The sequence below is a fragment of the Homarus americanus genome, unplaced genomic scaffold (assembly GCF_018991925.1).
Source record: "Homarus americanus isolate GMGI-L3 unplaced genomic scaffold, GMGI_Hamer_2.0 scaffold24140, whole genome shotgun sequence".
Taxonomy (NCBI): domain Eukaryota; kingdom Metazoa; phylum Arthropoda; class Malacostraca; order Decapoda; family Nephropidae; genus Homarus; species Homarus americanus.
Genome location: NW_024743367.1, coordinates 2,805 through 26,234, shown reverse-complemented (window position 1 = coordinate 26,234; position 23,430 = coordinate 2,805). Strand labels below are relative to the sequence as shown.

The window sequence follows — 23,430 nt, the reverse complement described above, 5'->3', positions numbered from 1 at the left end:
TGTTATCGTCTGTCTGTCTGTCTGTCTGTCTGTTATGAATGTGAGACGGGAGGAGGAAGAGGGAAAAGGAATAGGGGGGAGAGAGTAAGAGAAGGATGGGGAGGAGGAAGGGGAGATAGAGGGGGAAGGAGAGGAAGGGGAAGAGGAGGGAGCTGGGGATGAAGGAGTAGGAAGAAGAAGAGTTTATAAATATTACAACACCTTAGTTTGAGAAAGTCAGGTGAGAAGTATCAGGTTAATTAAGCACATTTGGGTACAGTCTAAGTACAGTTTCAGGTGTAATATAACATGTACAGTAATTTTCAGGTGGTGGCATCATTATATTACATAATCTAATCTAACCTAACCTAAGCTAAGCTAACCTAACCTAAGCTAACCTGACCTAACCTAACATAACCTAACCTAACCTAATCTAACCTAACCTAACCTAACCTGACCTAACCTGACATAACCTAACCTGTCATTGTACTGAAACGTTTATATCATAGTGCTGCTGATTGGCTGATTACCTGGGTGTTATGTAACGATGTTCCTCATTGGCTGAGACGATTTAACCTTGTAAACGACGTCCCTACCCGACCACCACACACGCTGATTGCTTGAGCGAATCGTTTGACCCGCTAATGAACTATCACCAAGTCATTACCGCTTGATATAACCCTGTTGACCATTTTCCCAACAAACACACACACACCGACCTCCTCACCTTCACTACACCATCCATCACCTGAATTATGCAAATGAGATGGATATTACAGGTGTGGATTTTGGGGGAATGTCAGGAGATTACCGCTACACGCTCGGGGGTAAACAGCGGTGGGTGGGTGGGTGAGTGAGTGATTGAGTGGGTGGGTGAGTGGGTGGGTGGGTGGGTGGTGGGTGGAGTGATTGAATGAGTGGGTGGGTGGGTGGGTGATTGAGTGGGTGGTGGGTGGGTGGGTGGGTGATTGGGTGGGTGGGTGGGTTGGGTGAGTGATTGAGTGGGTGGGTGGGTGGGTTACTGAAGCCCACCAACAACATCTCTCTCCGGCAAATTTTCACCAGCCTCTTCACTGTTTACTCTACCACAACCCACCACACAAGGGGGGCCCCTCACACACCCTACCACACAAGGGGGGGGGCCTCACCTCCTTCTCTCTCCACACAAACAAACTAACTGAGCTCTATACACTACAGGCCATGAGAACCAGACCATCCCAGTGACCTCCCCATCCCCTCACCCCCTCCAACCCCCCCCCCTCCCCCCACCCCTCCCCCCAACCCCCCCCCCTCCCCCCACCCCTCACCCCCCAAGGCCCAGATCAAGTATAACGTCTCGTAATATACACATAAAGTGAGTATACATTTATACACACACACAACCCTCGTAACTATCCAACATACTGGATATACATAAAGGAATATCAGCTTAGTATACATGTATTAATATTCTACCATCAATATACATATATACCCTTATACACCTATAATCTATGTATATTCTCACTATTATACCAAAACCGTCTTTAATATATACCAAACATTATACACCACGTCTATAAACTCATCTGTAATCACTATAATAATACAGAAAACGTATGATCTATTGAATTATACACCATCTACCACTACCCATCAACTCTGTACCGTAGATTGACCAAACACATCATCATGGTTGAGATTGAAAGCTCCCTGGGGACGATGGTATTTAATTATGCATCTTTACTACACACAGAGTTGAGATCTTTTCCGTCAAACTCACACAAGACAAGAGACAGCTCGTGTGTGTGTGTGTGTGTGTGTGTGTGTGTGCGTGTGCGTGTGCGTGTGTGTGTGTACCCCTCTAAAATGGACCTCCTCCCCCCCTGTTTACATTAAGACGACCCCTCCGTCCCCCCCCCCCATACTGCCTTGGTGGGGTGCTGGTGACCGAAGCTTGATGTCAGGGGAGAAAGTGGGGAGATAACTCTTGGGTGATAGAAGGGGAGAGGGGAGAGATAATGGGGAGAAGGATGAGGGGGAGAGGTGGGTGAAGAGGAAGAGAGGAAGAGAAGAAAGGTAGAGAGAAGGAAAGAGGTAAATGGAAGGAGAAAGGGAGTGGATGAAGAAGGAGACAGAGTAAATGGAGAAGGAGGAGAGAAATGAACACTGATAAGAGAAAAGAGGAAATAAAGGAGACAGCGATTGGATTAGGGAGATAAAAAGACGAACGGAGAAGAGGGGGAATAAGAGGAAGAGGAGGAGGAGGAGGAAGAGAAGAGCAGAAGTGAGGAGGAGGAGGAACGTAGAGGCAGTTACTAAACACTCTGTCACAATTTATGACACCACCACAACGTATGACACCACCACAGCGTATGACACCACCACCACAAAATGCCATCACATGACAATTCCCTTCACTTAAACAGAGATGACATGACGGTGATTAGCTTAAGATATATACTAGCATCATGCACAGTGCCACAGATAACGATGAAGAATGAGTGCCAGTGAAGGGGTGTGTGTGGCACCTGGCACTCTAGCTGGTGACAGTTGGCGGCATCACACCCAAAACAAACACACACACACACACACACCTACCGCCCACTGCAGACACCACCCACTACACCCACCACACACTACACCCACCACGCACTACACCCTACACCCTTCACACCCATCAAATTCTACTCACACCCACTATGGTCCATATCCACCACCCACAACTCTCCACCCACCCCCACACCCCCTCATCAAGTCTCTATCCTCACTACTTGCTCTTGACACCCTCAGCTTAACTTGTCACGCACTTGTCTCAGGAGCCAGACACAAATAAGCTTGCCTTGTTGATCGGGGGTGTCAAGATCAAGCTGTTATGGATCCCCTCTCACATAGGCAACAGGACAAGAGTTGATGCCCTCGCCAAACTCACGTCAAACAATAATACAGTTTAATATAATCTGGGTCTGTCAAAAGAGGTATTTATAACCCTCTACACCCACACATACACCCAGTCTATCAACACCTACCACCCCACACCCACTATCATCTACTCCACACCATCTACACCCAGCCATCCTCTACACCACACCCACCTACACCCACTCGTCCTGGTCTCGGCATTACCCTCAAGACACACGACCGACAGAGGGCCTCCAGTTATGCATTTAGAGTGTGACTTAACTTCCACCCCTCTGAGGCCCTCTGCTGACACACCCTTGCAAGTTATTGGTCACAAAACTGCCAGGTAAAATCTTCTCCATCTCCTTGGGCCATTTAGTGGGTCCTTGGGCCATGTAGTGGGTCATTGGTCCATTTTAGTGGGTCCTTGGGCCATTTTAGCGGGTCATTGGGCCATTTTAGTGGGTCATTGGGCCATTTTAGCGGGTCATTGGGCCATTTTAGTGGGTCATTGGGCCATTTTAGCGGGTCATTGGGCCATTTAGTGGGTCATTGGGCCATTTTAGCGGGTCATTGGGCCATTTTAGTGGATCCTTGGGCCATTTAATATCTGTCTTATCATCTGGTTTCATAAGTCATTTAAGACAGACAGACACAGACAGACAGACAGACAGACAGACACACACACACCAGACAGCTACGTGCCACTTGTCATCAAATTTTATAACACATCGACCTCCAATATGTCAATGCATTGTTCTTGTTATTTTTTTTTTCACTGTTAAATCAACGCCGGGAAATATCACTGCCACGTCTGTTATCGGGTGACGGAGGAAAGTGAGTCACAGCCGCGTGTTATGGCCCCCACAAGTCATGACCCGAGTTTAGAGAATTGAATGAGGATTTTTCCCCCAGTATTTGGTCTTTTTTTCTTAGAATTTTTAACCTTTTCCCAATTTTTTTTCAGCATTTTCCCTAGCATTTGAAGCCTGTTTCCCTAACCCTTTGAGTATGATGATTTAACCCCCTTGAGTACGATGACTGAATCCCTTGAGTACGATGACTGAATCCCTTGAGTACGATGACTGAATCCCTTGAGTACGATGACTGAATCCCTTGAGTACGATGACTGAATCCCTTGAGTGTTCAATCGTCATACTCAAGGGATTAAGGCATCATACCCAACCAAACCGAACCCAACACAACCCAACCGAACCCAACCCAACACAACCCAACCCAACCCAATACAACCCAACCCAATACAACCAACCCAACCTAAATACAACCCAACCCAACACAACCCAACCGAACCCAAACCCAACACAACCCAACCCAATACAACCCAACGCAACACAACACAAACCCAACCAACCCAACACAAACCAACCCAACCCAACACAACCAACCCAACCCAACACAACCCAACCCAACCCAACACAACCCAACCTAACACAACCCAACCGAACCCAACCCAACACAACCCAACCCAACACAACCCAACGCAACACAACACAACACAACCCAACCCAACCCAATATTAAACCCAACCCAACCGAACCCAACCCAACCCAACCCAACCAAACCGAACCCAACACAACCGAACCGAACCCAACCCAACCGAACCCAACCCAACCCAACCCAACCAAACCGAACCCAACACCCAACCCAACACAACCGAACCGAACCCAACACAACCCAACGCAACTAACAACCCAAGACAAGAGGCTCAAGAGGCTCAACTAACGAGACACTTCCTGCAATAAGAACAACAGGATCTGATCTTGTGTCGTGTCGCTGTTTCGACTTACGACCAAATAGTGAATGAATGATCCACACTTGATAATAATTGCCTCCCTGACGTTGCAACACACAGGAGATTGCAACACATGACTGAACAGCTCTTAGTATTGCAAATCTTAACAGGGCGACTCTTGATAGTACAGTATTTACAATTGGAACTTCATATATTGGAGACTTTATTGCAACTTGATATCACAGTACTTAACATAGCAACTTGGTATATTGCAGAGCTTATTGCAACTTGATATTACGTACAGTATTTAACATTGCAACTTGATAAATTGCAGCGCCTATTGCAACTTGATATCACGGTACTTAACATAGCAACTGGTATATTGCAGCGCCTATTGCAACTCGATTTATTGCAAATTTCAACACTGCCTCTCGATATTGCAACTTTGTACGATTCAACTTTTAATTAACACTGCAACAGCTTCATTCACTACTATTTTTAATGTTGCAATTCTTGGCAATGCAACTCGTCACGTTGCAATTCACGACGAGTCACTTAACATTGCAAACCTTGACTTTACCATTATTTACAGTGCAATCATTGACACTACACCTCCTGGCACGAGACTTCCCTGATACTACACCTCTCTCTCTCTCTCTCTCTCTCTCTCTCTCTCTCTCTCTCTCCTTTTGTTAGTGTCTCACAATCACCAATACCGCCACTCACCACCACTACACCACTCCACAATCACCACCACCCCTCTCACTACACCACTGCCCACCACTCACTGCACCTAAATTTGCCTTTTAAATAACTCCAGTATAGTTTCCAGCAACACCATCCCCCCCTAGAGAATTTTCAAACAATTTGCATATTCTAAACTCCATTGAGGCGGAGTTACGCTCAAGAAATCCAATTGAAGAGTGAGAAAGAATTTTGTATTTTTTTTTTGTCGTAAGATTTCAAGTTAAGGTGTTTCTGGTATTGTGAGATGATGGTGTGTGTGTGTGTGTGTGTGTGTGTGTGTATGTGTGTGTGAGTGTGTGTATGTGTGTGTGCTCAAGGGGGTGATGGTGGTGGAGAGGGTGGAAGGGGGTACACGTAGCAGCTATGGTCGTACTAGTAGTCGTAATAGTTGTGGTAAGTTGTGACAGCACTAGAAGTCGCACTAAGATCGTACTAACTAAGGTCGTACTTACTAAGGTCGCACTAAGATCGTACTAGTCATAATACCGTTAACCTTAGTGATCGTGGTCGTATTAGTCGTGGCAATAGTCGTACTGGGTATCGTAATGCTAATGAGCGGACACGAACACAACAAGACTTCAGTTCCACAAGCAAGCCAGACAAGGAATCTACTGAGACACACACCCGCACGCCCACCCACCCACACGCCCGCCCATCAACCCACACACACACACAAACACACAACTGCTTTAAATAAACACCAAAACAACAACAACAAAAACACTAATTACTATGAACATTTTTTACAAACTTGGTCAATATTTACTTACACTCACTCACCCCCCCACCCTCCCCACACCCCTCCCCCCTCTAAACAACAACTACTTAACTACAGCTAATTGCTACATAAACAAACATTCCCCCTCAAGGCTATTCTTAACCACCACGACGAACGTTTTACTTGCTACTTTCCTACCTGGTAGCAGTGAAAATAGGTTTGGTTAGGTTAGGTTAATTATTTGTCTTGGACGTTAGAAATTAAGTGGGGCCTTTAAATAATTGGGAATACTGAACACTAAGGCATTTATGGTTAATTAAATATAACCTAATCTAATTAACACCAACAAATTGTAAATCTTCAATACAACTTCTTAATTAATGTTGCAAAATTTGTAGCGTCGGAGTTGCAAATTACCAGGAGGAAGTTGCATATTCAACACGTCATATTTGCACGTATAGAGAAGTGTCTGAATGATGATGCAAATTTCAACAAGATCAACTGCAAATTTTTATTATTTGTTTTATTATTGTTGCAAGAGGGCACACACACACACACACACACACACACACACGCACACACGCACACTCACACACACACACACACGTAAACACACACACACGTAAACACACACACATACACGCACGTATACATACACACGTACACGAACACGCAAAGGCAGGCAGGCGCATACCTCTTCACTGTTATCGATAATGGACTCAGCCAAAGCTTATTAAATTATTTAGTTTACAAACCTCATGACCTAACCTAACCCTGGGCTGATAACCTAATCCCAATCCAACCCTAACGTAACCTAATCTAACCCCTAACTCAACCTAACCCTAACGTAACCTAACCCAACCCTAACGTGTAATTCCAACCTAACCCTACCCTAACTCAACTTAACGTAACCCAACCTAACCTAACCTAACCCTAACGTAATCTAACCTAACCTAACCCTAACCTAACCCTAACGTAATCTAACCTAACCCTACCCTAACCTAACCCTAACGTAATCTAATCTAACCCTAACCTAACGTAACCTAACCCTAACGTAACCTAACCTACCCTAACCTAACCCTAACGTAACCTAACCTAACCCTAACCTAACCTAATCTAACCCTAACCTAACCCTAACGTAATCTAACCTAACCTAACCCTAACCTAACCCTAACGTAACCTAACCTAACCTACATCTAGTGGGGTTCGAACTTTGATATGTGGTTTATTGGATTCACCTGACAGGTAGTAATTAAGAAAATGAAATTACAGGTAGTGGACGCATGCCAGGTGAGATGGTGGCTACTCCAGAAGTGACCAATGTTGAGGAAGTGTCATATATTCCGGAAATATGACACAGGTTCAAGAATTATGACACAAATTCCACAAATATGACATAAACCTCCAGAAATATGACACAAACCTCCAGAAATATGACACAAACCTCCAGAAATATGACACAAACCTCCAGAAATATGACACAAACCTCCAGAAATATGACACAACCTCCAGAAATATGACACAAAACCTCCAGAAATGACACAAAACCTCCAGAAATATGACACACAAAACCTCCAGAAATATGACACAAACCTCCAGAAATATGACACAAACCTCCAGAAATATGACACAAACCTCCAGAAATATGACACAAACCTCCAGAAATATGACACAAACCTCCAGAAATATGACACAAACCTCCAGAAATGACACAAACCTCCAGAAATATGACACAAACCTCCAGAAATATGACACAAACCTCCAGAAATATGACACAAACCTCCAGAAATGACACAAACCTCCAGAAATATGACACAAACCTCCAGAAATATGACACAAACCTCCAGAAATATGACACAAACTCCACAAATATGACACAAACCTCCAGAAATGACACACTTTCTCAAACTACGGAAGGAAAGTTTTTAATAAGTACCAGAATTTGCCATAATGAGGGAGAGAGAAAAATGAGGGAGAGAATGAGGGAGAGAAGAATGAGGGAGAGAGAAGAATGAGGGAGAAAGGGAGGACACACAACAGGGAAAGTTCCAATATTCATCAGGGAGACAAGAGAAAGGACTGTTATTAGAGAGAGAGAGAGAGAGAGAGAGAGAGAGAGAGAGAGAGAGAGAGAGAGAGAGAGAGAGAGAGAGAGAGAGAGAGAGAGAGAGAGAGAGAGAGAGAGAGAGAGTTCTAATAAATGCAGAAAGAAAGAAAGAAATTAGAGAGGAACCGAAGAAAATACAAAATGAGAGAGATGAGAAAATACGAATAAACGAGGAGAGTAAAATAAATAATAAAGAGTAATAAGGTAAAACGGAAGATAAAGGAGGTAAATGAAGAGGTGTTGAATAAGTACGTAATTAAATGGTGGAATTAGTAGATTAAATGATAAACAGTAATGAGATGTAACAGATGATAGGAGGGAGGAGGAGGAGGGAGAGGAGGAGTAAAAGGAAGAGGAGGGAGAGGGGGAGGATCAAGGGAGGAGGAAGTCGAACCAAGAAGAAGAGGAGGAAGAAGAGGAGGGAGAAGAGGAGGGAGAAGAGGAAGAAGAGGAGGGAGAAGAGGAGGGAGAAGAGGAAGAGGAGGAAGAAGAGGAAGAAGAGGAAGAAGAGGAAGAGGAGGAAGAAGAGGAAGAGGAGGGAGAAGAGGAAGAGGAGGGAGAAGAGGAGGAAGAGGGCTACAGAAACGCCACAAGGGAGGAGGGAAGAGCTGACTGTAGCGGTCTGGACAAATAGTGAGAGCGAGGCGAGTCATCGGGTGTGGGAGGCACGTGGTGGGAATGGTGGGAATGGTGGGAATGGGAATAGAGACGATTTTTTTTAAAGTCCTGGGATATGTGAAAGGAAGAAAGGAGAGGGGGGGTGGAAGGAAAGGGGTGAGGGGGGTAGAAGGGGAGGGTGAGAAAGGGGAAGGAAGGGGGAAGAAAGGGGTGATAAGTAATAATCAGTGTCAACATTGCATTTTTTGTTATGATGTGAGTGGCAATCCCTCTCCTCCCACTCTCCCCCCCCTCTCCATTCCCTCTCTGTATAGGAGAATCAACAGTAAGACAAATTCCCTCCATCTAAAAATAGAAGTCTGGAGGCCACTGGAGGTACAGACATGAGGCCACTGGAGGTACAGACATACCAGAGGTCCGGGCGGAGTGACACCTTACACAGGACGGCAGGAGTTATGACATACAACTCCTGCCGTCAGTGAGGGAGTCATCGACCTGAGACGGCTGAGACAGGAAGAGACGGCTACACCAAGATGGGAGACTACGTTAGGACGGAAGGGAGGATAGAGGGAGACAGGGACGAAAGGGAGACAGGGACGGAGGGGTGACAGGGAGGGAGGAACGGTAGACAGGATTTATGACAGGCGGTGGACGTGGCGAGTAAGACTGATATAAAAACGACAGCTGAAAATAGAAAGCATGTAAAGGTCCCTGCATGTTTGATGGTGGCGGTGAAGGTGGCGGTGAAGGTGGCGGTGAAGGTGGCGCTCGATTGCTCAAACATATGACTGGACAACAGTGAGGTACCTGACCCCCTTGTGTGTGTGTGTGCCATAGCAGACAAAATAGTTCTACGCACAAGACAGGACACAATGGCATGACAAAATTATAATATGGTTCTTGATCTTAACATAAAGCTAAAGGAGTATCAAGCATAGTGGTGATAGTGGTAGTAGTGGTGATAGTGGTAGTGGTGGTGGTAGATGGTACAGGTCATGTGGCGAGAAACATCAACATCCTGCTTCAAGTTCACCAGTTCGTAACCCGAGAATGTTTGATAGCAGACCGAGGCAATATGAAGCACCACCACCACCACCACACAACCACACAACCATGTAAACTACCACAATCACCACCACACACAACCATGTAAACTACCACAATCACCACCACACACAACCATGTAAACTACCACAATCACCACCACACACAACCATGTAAACTACCACAATCACCACCACACACAACCATGTAAACTACCACAACCACCACCACACAACCACACCTAACCAAAAATCATCTAACTGACTCGACAAACTTAAACCAATCGTGTGTGTGTGTGTGTTACCTAGCGCATTTCCTATACGCCAGGCGAACACAAGACCTTCGCCAGGCAGAGAGAAGACACTGGGGGGGGGGAGGGGGAGAGAAAGGAGGGGGGAAGGGGGGAGGGAGTTGTCGCTAGGAATGTGGTCTGATAGTAATATTGTGTTTATTTATGCCATACCAGTGAGACATGACAGGTGAGAGACATGACAGGTGAGAGACATGACAGGTGAGAGATATGACAGGTCAGAGATATAAGACACAGGTAAGAGATATCAATCACAGGTAAATACACACTATATATCGGTCACCCTTCTCCCCTTCCCAAGACTTCTTAATACCGATATTGATCTCAGTATCGGAATTACTCGATCAAGTAAACAAACTAACCTTGAATATCGGAACACCTTAGTGGATAAAATATATCTAATTTGCATACCTACTTTCACACACCTGTTGGTAGACACGTCAACAAAAAGTATATGTATAAATATTAAAATAATTTCTAGTTACTTTACTGTTCGTGAGTTTTTTTGTTGTTATTTTGTTATTTTGTTATTGTTATCTTGTTCTTCTGGTGGTTTTGTTATCGATTGTATACCTGTACTGTGTGAGGGAGAAATGAGGGGTTACTGGTTGTAGGGGGTGGGTCGTGGGTGTAGTGGGGGGCCGGGTAGTGGGAGGGTCGTGGGTGTAGGAGCCAGGGTCGTGGGTGTAGGAGGCAGGGTCGTGGGTGGGAGGCAGGGTCGTGGGTGTAGTGGGGGGGTCGTGGGTGTAGGAGGAGGGTCGTGGGTGTAGGAGGAGGGTCGTGGGTGTAGGAGGAGAAGGCTCAGGGTGTTTGAACATCATCTTACACCAACGGGGAGAAAAATCTTCACAACATGACAACAATTTCCACCATTTCCGGCGGTCCTGACATCTTCTGCCAACACCATTATCACGTTCTTCTTCTTCTCCTCCTGCCAACATTCACCCACGTCTGCCAACATTATAATCAATTAACCATATTCTTGTACATTTTTTATAACGACTACCAAAACCATTTCCAACATTTTTACTGACCACAATACTTCATTCTCTCTCCTGTTAACCATCAAATGTTACGTCTGACAACACCACGGACTTACAACACTGCTTCTGACAACGCCACCTATCACTACAACTACATCTGAGACCAATAACACACATCCTATCACCACTTCTGACACCAGCACACCATTTGCCACCATTCCACTATCACCAACACTCATCTATGACACACTCTTCCACCCTGACACCCTCTCTTCCACCGCTGTTGTCTCTGAGCTCGTGATAACACAACCATGAGTCATACGTCAACCAGGCAAGCACCACCACTACCACCACCACTATCACCACTATCACCGCCACTACCACCACCACTATCACCACCACTATCACTATCACCATCAATGCATCTCTCTCTCTCTCTCTCTCCCCTACAAAGACTTTCTCCTCAATCTTCTCTCTCTCTCCCTCCCTCCCTCCCATCAACAGCTGGGCGCCGACTTGTGCACTAAAATAGGAGGGGGAGGAGGAGGAGGGGGAGGAGGAGGGGGGAGGAGGAGGGGGGAGGAGGGAGGAGGGGGAGAAGGAGGAAGCCACCCCAGTGTGGTAGAGAGGCGCCAATGTCACACTCACTCCTGCCACACCGTCTGCCACACACACACACACACGACAAGGAACAAGACAGACGTCCCAGAGTCTTGCAACAATCTGATTATAACACCTGGTGCTGTGTGTGTGTGTGTGTGTAACTCAGTGTATACCTATGTGCACGAGCATAATAATGAGCCATGTACGTTAAAGGGGTCGATACACACACACACACACACAGGTAAAGAGGCAGAGATCATTAACCTGTACCAGTACAAGTTACACCACAATATACAGCGTGAGAACAACCCATTACGACTGTCCTCACTCCATAAACACAACCACATACCATTAACCACATACCATTAACCACATACTATTTTACTGTAGCTTACAAGAACTGACCTGAGTTACAACCAGTCAGTCAGTCAGTCAGTTAACCAGGCAGTAAACAAATCAGTCAGTTATTCATTCAGTTAGGATATTAAAACTGGCATTCATAAAGCTAACAGACGCATCTCCAGAAAGATTATTGTAACCCTTAATATTCCAGGATTAAAAAGTGGTAACCCCCCAAGTCGAGTCACAGATCACTAAATCAGCCATGACAGTCGCCCTCGTGAGCCATTTTAGTGAGGACAACTGGAAAGGGCAGGAAAGGTTCGGATAACACATGGACCAGGGAGGGAAAGAAGCGAGTGGCAGGGGAAAAATACAACAGTTTTTTCCCCTGCCTCCAGATGGTTGTCCCCCGAGGCTGGCTCTGAGTCTTCCCCCACCACGATGGGAAAGTCGAGGGAAAAAGAAGAGATGGGGGAATTATTGTGTTTTGTGGGGGAATGGGTGTGTTGGAGAGGGAGGAGGAATGAGTGTTGGAGAGGGAGGAGGAATGAGTGTTGGAGGGAGAGGAGGAATGAGTGTTGGAGAAGGGGAGTGAACGGATAACCACAACAGTCACAACAGAAGAGACACCAAACGGATAAAACAGAGGGTTCACAACAGGGGGTCCACAGTAAACAGCAACAGAACTAAACAGAACCTCAAAAAATTTAGTTGACAAAGCTACAACCACACAACCACAACACCACGGAGAACTAGACGAAACCCAACCACCACCACGACTCAAAACCAACAAGGCCAAACACGTAAAGGTAAGCAAACTAATCAGTGGTGTTCAGGCCAAAATTTCCCAAATATATCAATGGTCATAACTCAGATAAATTGAAATGAAAAACACTGAATTCTGATCTGGTATTAGATATTCTTGTGATGAAACTGCACACTAAATTCCAATCTAATTCACGGAGGCTTTCTCAAGTTATTAAGGAGAAATTAAATTATTCAAGAATGGATAGGTGATAGCAAATACGATTATGTATAGAGAGAAAGAAATTTAACAAATGCTTAACAAATACCCAAAACTATTAAGATGAAAGGGAATAAATTAAATAAAAAAAAAGCCCCCAAAAGTATAAAATGCATTAATATCAACAATTACGAACTCTGACAGGCAGTAACAGACATATTGACAAGAAGACTGGGAGAGGGAAACAGAGTATTGCCATCGAATACAATTGCAGTTTTGTTTTGTTTTCACGGGCATACAATACGGATGTTATATATATAGGAACAAAAATATCCACAGTAGAGAAAAAATAAAGGTTTAAAGTTTTTGTATTCCGTGATACAGGCGTTATGGCACCTACCCTACCCTACCCCGACCTCCACCCTACCCTACCCCGACCTCCACCCTACCCGACTCCACCCGACCCCACCCCTGATTCCTCCAATCTTCTACCCTACCCCCGTCTGACTCTCCACCCTTCCTACCCCACCTCATTCATTCTACCCTAGATTCCTCTGAAGTTCTCACTTACCAGTTCCCTACCTTCACACCAATATTATGCTCACACCAAAGAGATCAGGCTGAACGCCCTGAGTCATATTTATCATAGCATTTTGGGCTGACGTTCATGAGTTGCCTCTGTGAACCATGAGTAATAAATTGCTTAACGGTTCACACACACAGGCGCAGCTGCGTTTTTTCTTGAGGGGGGTTTGTTACGTCACAGGGGTGGGTGTTGTTACGGAGGGGTGACGCGAGTTGGAGTGTGTTTGTTAGGTGAGTCACAAGGGAAGTGTAAGGGCTTGGCGGGAACAGAGCGTCACAGGCTGAGAGAGAGAGAGAGAGAGAGAGAGAGAGAGAGAGAGAGAGAGAAGGCAGCGTAGGGACATTCTCCAGCACACACACACACACACACACACACACACACACACACACACACACACACACACACACACACACACACACACACACACACACACACACACACACACACACACACACACACACACACACACACACACACACACACACACACACACACACACACACACACACACACACACACACACACACACACACACACACACACACACACACACACACACACACACACACACACACACACACAGGTCCTGATGGTGGCAACCTGTAGTAAAAAAATCGCCAGGCCACGAGCACCGATGATATAACCTGTCTCTTGGAGCGAAGTTTTCCCCACAGCCGGAGTCATTTTGCTGAAGCCTGTTTCTTGTTATTGACGTTGTTATTTGTTCTGTTATTGTTGATTTTTTGTTGTAGTTGTTATTGATGTTGTTATTGAAGTTAATGTTGTTGTTGTTGTTGTCTGTCTTGTTTGTAGACAGTAACATCCCCCGTGATTCCTACTGTCTGGGTACCATGTTTTTAGACAGCTCTGGCGCACATTATCACTCTCCCGTCCATCTTTGTCTGTCTGTCTGTCTGCCTGTCATTCAGCGGTGACTGTAGCATTGTTGTAGTCATGATGCTGTGCTGTTCTGTTCTGTTGTTCTCCTGTTCTTCTGCTGTTATTGTTATTCTACACACACACACAGCACCACAATCCTGCAATATTGTTTTGAAATACATTCTTTCAGTGTGTGTGTGTGTGTGTGTGTGTGTGTGTGTGTGTGTGTGTGTGTGTGTGGCTTTATGGGGGGAATTATTTTTTTATTTATCTTCATATTTTGGTTTGGTTAGGTTAGGTCAGGTCAGGTCAGGTCAGGTTCAATTAAGTTAGTTAATAACATGTAAAGCAGTATTAGGATTCATACGTTAATTACTTTCACTTAATATACATAATTATTAGTCTTTCCATTACAAGACGCCACAACACCATCACCATAACACCACAACCATCACAATACCCCCACCAACACCACACCACCACCACCACTACACGTCTTGTCCATCTCACCTGCCTTATTTAACCCACCATTACACCTGCCCAAACCCCTACTAGACTAACACTGACCTCCACCTCTTAATTAACGACTCCAGGTATTCGCCAGGTAGACGCTAATTAACCTTCTCTAATTGGGTAGTTCTGCCACGCGACCTAGTATAGATGGCTACTAGTAACGATGCATCTGACGCTAACTAGACCATACCTGTGTAAACTTGTCTGCCTCACTATGTAAACAACCATCAAACCTAACCTAACCTGACCTGACCTGACCTGACCTGACCTGACCTGACCTAACCTAACCTAATCCTGGTGACAAGGCTGAATGGGACGGACGTACGAGCGTGCGTAAGGATAGTTTGGCGACCTGCGTGACCTGGGATTTCATGATTACAGGTCAAGGGTATTTTTTTAAGGGAGATGGAGAGTGTGGAAGTGAGGTCACGAGTCATACAGGTCAGGATGCTTTGAGACCTGGAATAATCAGGTCACGGAATGAATACAAAGGACCTGAAAAAAATAGAAATCAGGTCAGAATAGGGGAGAAAAACGGACCTGAAACGGGGACAAAACAGGTCAGGAAAAACAAATCAGGTCCAGAATGGGGTAGGGGAGGGTGGGAGGGGTGGGGTAGGGGTGAGGGAGGGGGAGGGGTGGGGTAGGGGTGGGGAGGGGTGGGGTAGGGGAGGGTGGGGGTGGGGAGGGGGGGTAGGGAGGGTGGAGGGGTAAGGAGGGTATGGGAGGGAGGCTGGAAGGGAGGGGTGGGGAAGGGAGGAAGGGAGAGGGGTGGTGGTGGCATGACTTGGCACGAAGGCTAACACAATCACTCAGCGCCACACAGTAAAATACTTCACCGCTACATTGATACTGACAAGGTTTAGAGGAGCTGAAAAAATAAATAATCGGAAATTTTGGCCAAGTTGAAGGGGTGATACCTTTAAGTCTCCCCCCCCCTCACCTCCCCTCGCCCCTCTTGTGATGTCTATAGGGAAGATGGGGAGGGGGGAGCTAAGGGAGGAAGGGGGGATATAGGGTAGATGGGAAAGGTTGAAGGGAAGAAAGGGGATAGGGAAGAAAGGGAGAAGGAAAGGAGGAAGGGGAGATAGGATAAAGAGGGAATGAAGGAGGAGGAAGGAAAGGTGAAAGGGAAGGAAGGATAAACAGGGTAGGAGGGAAGTGGGAAGGGGAGATAGGAAAGGAAGAATAAAGAGGGAAAGGGGGGGAGGAAGGGAGGGGGGGGGAGAGGAAGGATATTGCCACTTTCCTTCTGTTAATCTCTCACCAACGTCAAAGTTAAGAGGTTGATAGCTGGCCAATCAACGCCTCGCTGGTGACGTGAGGAAGGTGTGGGCAGGTAAGTGACAGGTGAGGGACACAATCTTCTCTCTCTCGTGACAGGTGAGGAAGAGAAGTCCTCACAACCCTCCCATCCCACCACAACCCTCCACCACACTACGCCACAACCCTCCACCACACTACGCCACAACCCTCCACCACACTTCATGAACGACGATTTTAACCCCACCCCCCCCTCCCCTTTACGATTTCCAAGCCATTTAATCCACGTATCGGTAATCCGGAGTCTCCGAGGCCACGCGGAAGAAAGTAATCCCCCGGAGTCTCCGAGGCCACACGGAAGAAAGTAATCCCCCGGAGTCTTTGAGGCCACACGGAAGAAAGTAATCCCCCGGAGTCTTTGAGGCCACACGGAAGAAAGTAATCCCCCGGAGTCTTTGAGGCCACACGGAAGAAAGTAATCCCCCGGAGTCTTTGAGGCCACACGGAAGAAAGTAATCCCCCGGAATCTTTGGGATTTTTACTTAAGAGGTGGATTATTTGGAGGATTTATGAGGTTATATACAAGACAGTAATCCCAGGGCATTTAAGGTGACCCTCTAATGTAATCCCAGGGCGTCTTAAACCAACATTGAGGGAGGGTTCAGGGAGGCTTCACGAGTTCACAGTGAGGCTTTAGGATTCACAGGAAGGCTTCAAGGATACTCAAGGAGGGCTTCAAAGTACTCAGGAAGGCTTCAAGGTACTCAGGAAGGCTTCAAAGTACTCAGGAAGGCTTCAAGGTACTCAGGAAGGCTTCAATGTACTCAGGAAGGCTTCAAGGTACTCAAGAAGGCCTTAGGGTTCACAAAGAAGCTACTCCCGAGTTCATAGGGAGGCTTCAAAATACTAAAGGAGACTTCACGAGCTCACATGGAGGCTTCACGAACTCACAGGGAGGCTTCACGGGTTCACAAGGGAGGCTTCAAGGGTTCATAAGGCTTCAGAGTACTCACCTAACAATGACAGGCTTCTCAGACCCGGCGACGAACCCGAACCCCATCTCAGGGTCCCGCAGGAGATCGATCTGACGAGGTTGTGGAGGTTCATCCAAGAAATCTTTCCTGGGGTCTTCGTAAGTGGTCGTCTTGTTCAGGTGACTGCAACAAACAACAGATTGATGGTGAGTGTGTTGTTCAGGTGAGTGTGTTGTTCAGGTGAGTGTGTTGTTCAGGTGAGTGTGTTGTTCAGGTGAGTGTGTGTGTTGTTCAGGTGAGTGTTGTTCCCAGGGTGAGTGTGTTGTTCAGGTGAGTGTGTGTTGTTCAGGTGAGTGGTTGTTCAGGAGTGTGTGTTGTTCAGGTGAGAGGTGTTGTTCAGGGGTGAGTGTGTGTTGCTCCAGGTGAGTAAAGAAACCAGGGGTGGAGTAGGCTGTTCAGGTGAGGTAAGTGTTGTTCAGGTGAGTGTGTTGTTCAGGTGAGTGTGTTGTTCAGGTGAGTGTGTTGTTCAGGTGAGTGTGTGTGTGAGTGTGTGTGTGTGTGTATGTTAAGATGGAGTCATCACACAAATTATACCACACAAAGAAACAAACATTAAAACAAACACATACAAATAAACAGTGCCCCCCCCCACCCACCCCCCCCCACACACAGGACCCCCCAAAACAAAAGATAAACAAGGTAAACAAACAAACAGTCATTACCACACTCAAACAAGGAAGCATTGTGTCCAAAAAATTGATAAATCGATTTTAATTTGGGTGACCTGATACGTCATTCAGAGCTCGGGTGAACAGACAGACAGACGGACGGAGACGGATAGAGACGGATAGAGACGGATAAACGGATGGACGGTAATGTAAACTGTTAACAACACGACACACATAACTACAAGTGTAAAAGTGTGACAAATATTATGTATGTATGTATGTATGTATGTATGTATGTATGTATGTATGTATGTATGTATGCGTCTAGAAATAGAGTTTGAAAGTAAAGGAAAATAAACAAATGGAAATAAAATAAGGTAACTCTCTCTCTCCTCTCTCTCTCTCTCTCTCTCTCTCTCTCTCTCTCTCTCTCTCTCTCTCTCTCTCCTGGTACAGAGATAAGCAAATATAGGGAAGAAATTTTACAATAACTGTAGAAAAGAAAAAACAGTGTGTGTGTGTGTGTGTGTGTGTGTGTGTGTGTGTCTATAGCCTCCAGTGTGTATGTAAGGGAAGGGAGATGAAACGCACACACACACACACACACACACACACACACACACACACACACACACACACACACACACACACACACACACACACACACACACCTTAAATTTATGAATGAAACGAGAGATAGACTTACAACATCTACTTTAACGCTTCCCAAAATAGTCAACAAAAAACAGCTGATTTATTTCACTTGATATTTTTTCCCCAGGAAGTTTAAAGAGTTCGTAGTCCCCCTAAGATTTTTTTTCCCTAGGAGTTTTAAGAGTTCGTAGTCTGTAATTTGTGAGTGAGTGAGTGAGTGAGTGAGTGAGTGTGTGTGTGTGTGTGTGTGTGTGTGTGTGTGTGTGTGTGTGTGTGTGTGTGTGTGTGTGTGTGTTTTACTGGCTTGATGAAACTACCCTTACTTATAAAGCTTAATAGGCTATCACACTTAAACACTTACTTATACACTTAAAAATATCACACTTATAAACACACCATAACACTTATAAACAAACTATCACACTTATACACTTAAATTAACACACTTTACACTTAACCACTTAAAACAAACTAACGCACATAAACACACTGACTCACTCACACACTCAAAGACACACACTCAAACACACTCACTCAAACACACACACTCAAACACACACACTTAAACACATCACTCACTGACTCAAACACACTCACTCAAACACACACACACACTTAAACACATCGCTCACTCACTCAGACACACTCACTCAAACACACTCACTCAAACACACTCACTCAAACACACTTAAACGCTGAGCCAGACTTGTTGAAACTGTCTCACTTTTTACAGGTGAAACAGAGAGGAAAAATGTGTAGCGGTGGAGGTGTTTGTATTTCATCAGGGTTGTGTTGAGTACTTGCTGAGTACATGTGTTGAGTACATGTGTTGAGTATGTGTTTGTTGGGTACGTGGGTTGAGTACATGTGTTGAGTACGTGTTGAGTACATGTGCTGAGTACGTGTTGAGTACATGTGTTGAGTACGTGTTGAGTACATGTTGGGTTGAGTACATGTGTTGAGTACGTGTGTTGAGTGATGCATGTGTTGGTACGTGTGTTGAGTACATGTGTTGAGTACATGTGTTGAGTACATGTGTTGAGTACATGTGTTGAGTACATGTGTTGAGTACATGTGTTGAGTACATGTGTTGAGTACATGTGTTGAGTACGTGTTTGTTGGGTACGTGGGTTGAGTACATGTGTTGAGTACGTGTTGAGTACATGTGTTGAGTACATGTGTTGAGTACATGTGTTGAGTACGTGTTTGTTGGGTACGTGGGTTGAGTACATGTGTTGTAGAGTACATGTATCGTTCAGAGTACATATGTTGTTGACAGTACACGAGTTTCATCCACACAAGACAGACAGACAGACAGACAGACAGACAGACAGACAGACAGACAGATACACAGACAGACAGATACACAGACAGACAGACAGACAGACAGACAGACAGATACACAGACAGATACACAGACAGATACACAGACAGATACACAGACAGACAGACAGACAGACAGACAGACAGAGACAGACTTCAAGGTACACTCACTTTATAAAATACTGCTTCCCTTCCTTATCAGTGGCCGCCTCCCACCCGTAAGGCAAGCCGGCGCCCCCAGAGTCCCAGTTCTCCAAGGGCGGCAACCACGAGGACGTCTGACTGGCATGGCTGTAAGACAAGAAGGTCGTGGTTACCTATGGCGGTGGAATACGTGGTTATATATGACAGGTGATGGCATATGACAGGTATGAATGATAGTTTATACATAAGAGTTAACATGAGACAGGTAACACGTGGCAGGCAGGTATATGGCAATAATTAACTAGTACAGACAGACATATATATTGCTAAATCACCCCACCTTCCGCCCACTCAGACGAAGGTATAAAAAAGATATTGACTAAAGAATAACTTACAAAAAATATGTAGGTAATGTGTTTTCCAGACGCCAACACACCTGCCTCGCCTTCTCTGTTTACACTAGACTGGAGGTAAGGGAATTCATAACAAAAACGACACTAAGTCAAATACCTCCTGGTGTTTGTATAATATTTACTAATTGGCACCACCGGATATAGTTTGGGTTTCAATCACCAGGTGGCGTTAGTAGTACTTTGGATAATATTATGTTGGGCGATTACCACGAACTATATATATATATATATAAACACTTATTAGTTTTTAACCTAATTTAAATATTCTAATCTAATAAATGCAATATATAATCGCTTAGTTAGATTATATTACGTTAATTTAGGGTTTATTAGTTTGTTTGTTATGTAATATATGCGAGTTTGCTTGGTATGTTCGTGGTAATTCTCAAACAATGATAATTTTGCCACTTTTCCTCTTAATATGTGACGTAATTTTAAAATGTTTCCAAATACACAATTTAACATTATAAATATTTACAAATTACAACATTAACAACTATCTGAGCAATATTTCCCCATTTTACCAACCCAGGCAGGACGTAAGAAATATCCCACAATATATTTCACCACCAAACAAGAGAGAGAAATAAGAGTCGACCATTCTGCAGTAATGTCGGGAAACTGTTAATATTTACACATGCTAATTATGAGAGACAATTCCTTTTTTAAATGCCGATAGAAGTTTAATTAAATGTCAACGTCCACATGGCCACTTCCCACGGCCTAACCCCCCCCTCTTTAATAATTTAATTCCCTAGATATGTTCAATACAAACAATAGGTAACTTGGCCTTGGGAGACGTGGCCACACAGGGGTTCGAAATTGGGTTTGATATGAGGGTTCGATACCGGGGTTTGATATGAGGGTTCGATACCGGGGTTTGATATGAGGGTTCGATACCGGGGTTTGATATGAGGGTTCGATACCGGGGTTTGATATGAGGGTTCGATACCGGGGTTCGATATGAGGGTTCGTTACTTGGGTTCGATACATGGTTTCGTTATGTAGGTTCGTTACGTGGGCTTGTTAGGTGGGTTCATTCGGTGGGTTCGTTACATGGCTTCAATACAAGTCACCTTTAATGTAGCCCACTCCACCCATGCTGTAGCCCACTCCACCCATGCTGTAGCCCACTCCACCCATGCTGTAGCCCACTCCACCCATGCTGTAGCCCACTCCACCCATGCTGCACCTCGTCAGGGCACGCTGAAAGGATTATTTCGGAGGCCACAAAAATTCAGAAGAAAAGAATAGTGAATCCGGCGGCCATGTCTGTGTGTGTGTCTGTCTGTCGGTGTGTCTGTCTGTCGGTGTGTCTGTCGGTGTGTCTGTCTGTCTGTCGGTGTGTCTGTCTGTCTGTCGGTGTGTCTCTGTCCCTGTCTGTCGGTGTGTCTGTCTGTCTGTCTGTCTGTCGTGTGTCTGTCTGTCTGTCAGTGTGTCTGTCTGTCTGTCTGTCAGTGTGTCTGTCTATCTGTCTGTCAGTGTGTCTGTCTGTCAGTGTGTCTGTCTGTCTGTCAGTGTGTCTGTGTGTCGGTGTGTCAGTGTGTCAGTGTGTCTGTCTGTCGGTGTGTCTGTCTGTCAGTGTATCTGTCTGTCGGTCTGTCGGTGTCTGTCTGTCTGTCAGTGTGTCTGTCTGTCTGTATTTATTATTATTGTTATTGTTATGGACAGCAAGTGAAAACGCAAATTAGAACAGGTGAGAGAACAGGTGAGAGAACAAGGTGAGAGAAAAGGTGAGAGAACAGGTGAGAGAACAAGGTGAGAGAACAAGGTGAGAGAACAAGGTGAGAGAACAAGGCCGAGGGAACACCACACCCACTCTTCCCCCCTGACAGTAACTTTCACACGTTTCCCAGTTCCGTCGTGCCTAGGAGCATTACCAAGTAGCAGTACACTGTCACTGCTTCACTGCTACTTTCACTTACCACATGTCAACACTTCACTGCTACTTTCGTTCATTACTTCACTGCTACTTTCGTTTAACACTTCACTGCTACTTTTACACACCACGTTTCTACACTGCCCTGCACAGTTTGACACAATTTGACACAATTTAGCACAGTCTGACATGGTTTGGCAGCTTGGCACAACTTGGCACCGTTTGGCACAGTTCGCCCCACTACACAGAGACGGCCAATACCTGCACTAACACTCTAATACAGTAATTTCTGGGTTAATTCACTAAAGAGACTCTCTATTACAGCCGTTAAAACAAACAAGCCTCTTTATTAATTCCCTGTTGTGCCGCGACAAAATTTGGGGAAATAAAAAAATAAGGAAATATCGAAAAATTAAATAAAATACAAAAAAAAAATAAGTACAAATAAAAAAATCCATAAAAATCCCCCCAATAATAAATAAAAATCCAAAATTTAAATAAAAATCCCCCCAAAAAAATCCAACAAAAATTAAATAAAAATCTAAAAATTAAATAAAACTCGATCGATAAATTTTTTATTAATTATTATGTGTTTTTATATTAATTGTACACCTTTAATTATTGATAGTTATAGAGGAGTACCGCAGACAGACAGACAGGCACAGACAGACAGACAGACAGACAGACAGACAGACAGACAGAGAGAAAGGCACAGACAGACAGACAGACAGACAGACAGACAGACAGAGAGAAAGGCACAGACAGACAGACAGACAGACACAGACAGACAGACAGACAGACACAGAAACAGACAGATGAACAGTATTTCCAAGTTTGGGTATGAGATTATTACCCTACATTGCTGAAACATAGCCCACTCAACCTATGTATGCTGTAGCCTCAACTTATGCTGCAATACCATCAACTTGTGTATCATGTATCAAACATAGCTCAGCCTGCAGTAGCCCACTCAATATACTGTGGCCCTCACAACTTATACTGTAGCCACTCAACTTATACTAGCAGCCCACTCAACTTATGCTACAGGAGAGAGAGAGAGAGACCCCAAAACAACCTTAAGAGCAG

The 23,430-nt window shown here is 45.0% G+C and overlaps 1 protein-coding gene across 1 annotated transcript in view; it reads right to left on the bottom strand.

Moving 5' to 3' along the window:
* LOC121877145 (FERM and PDZ domain-containing protein 4-like) overlaps positions 1-20,199 on the bottom strand; it is a gene marked incomplete at its 5' end in the record, with an annotated part of 87,217 nt that extends 67,018 nt beyond the window's left edge. The window contains 2 exon segments of the mRNA XM_042382765.1: positions 17,303-17,446; positions 20,080-20,199. Of these exon segments, the coding sequence (XP_042238699.1) occupies positions 17,303-17,446; positions 20,080-20,199 (264 nt within the window).
* Between the last annotated feature and the right edge of the window lie 3,231 nt (positions 20,200-23,430).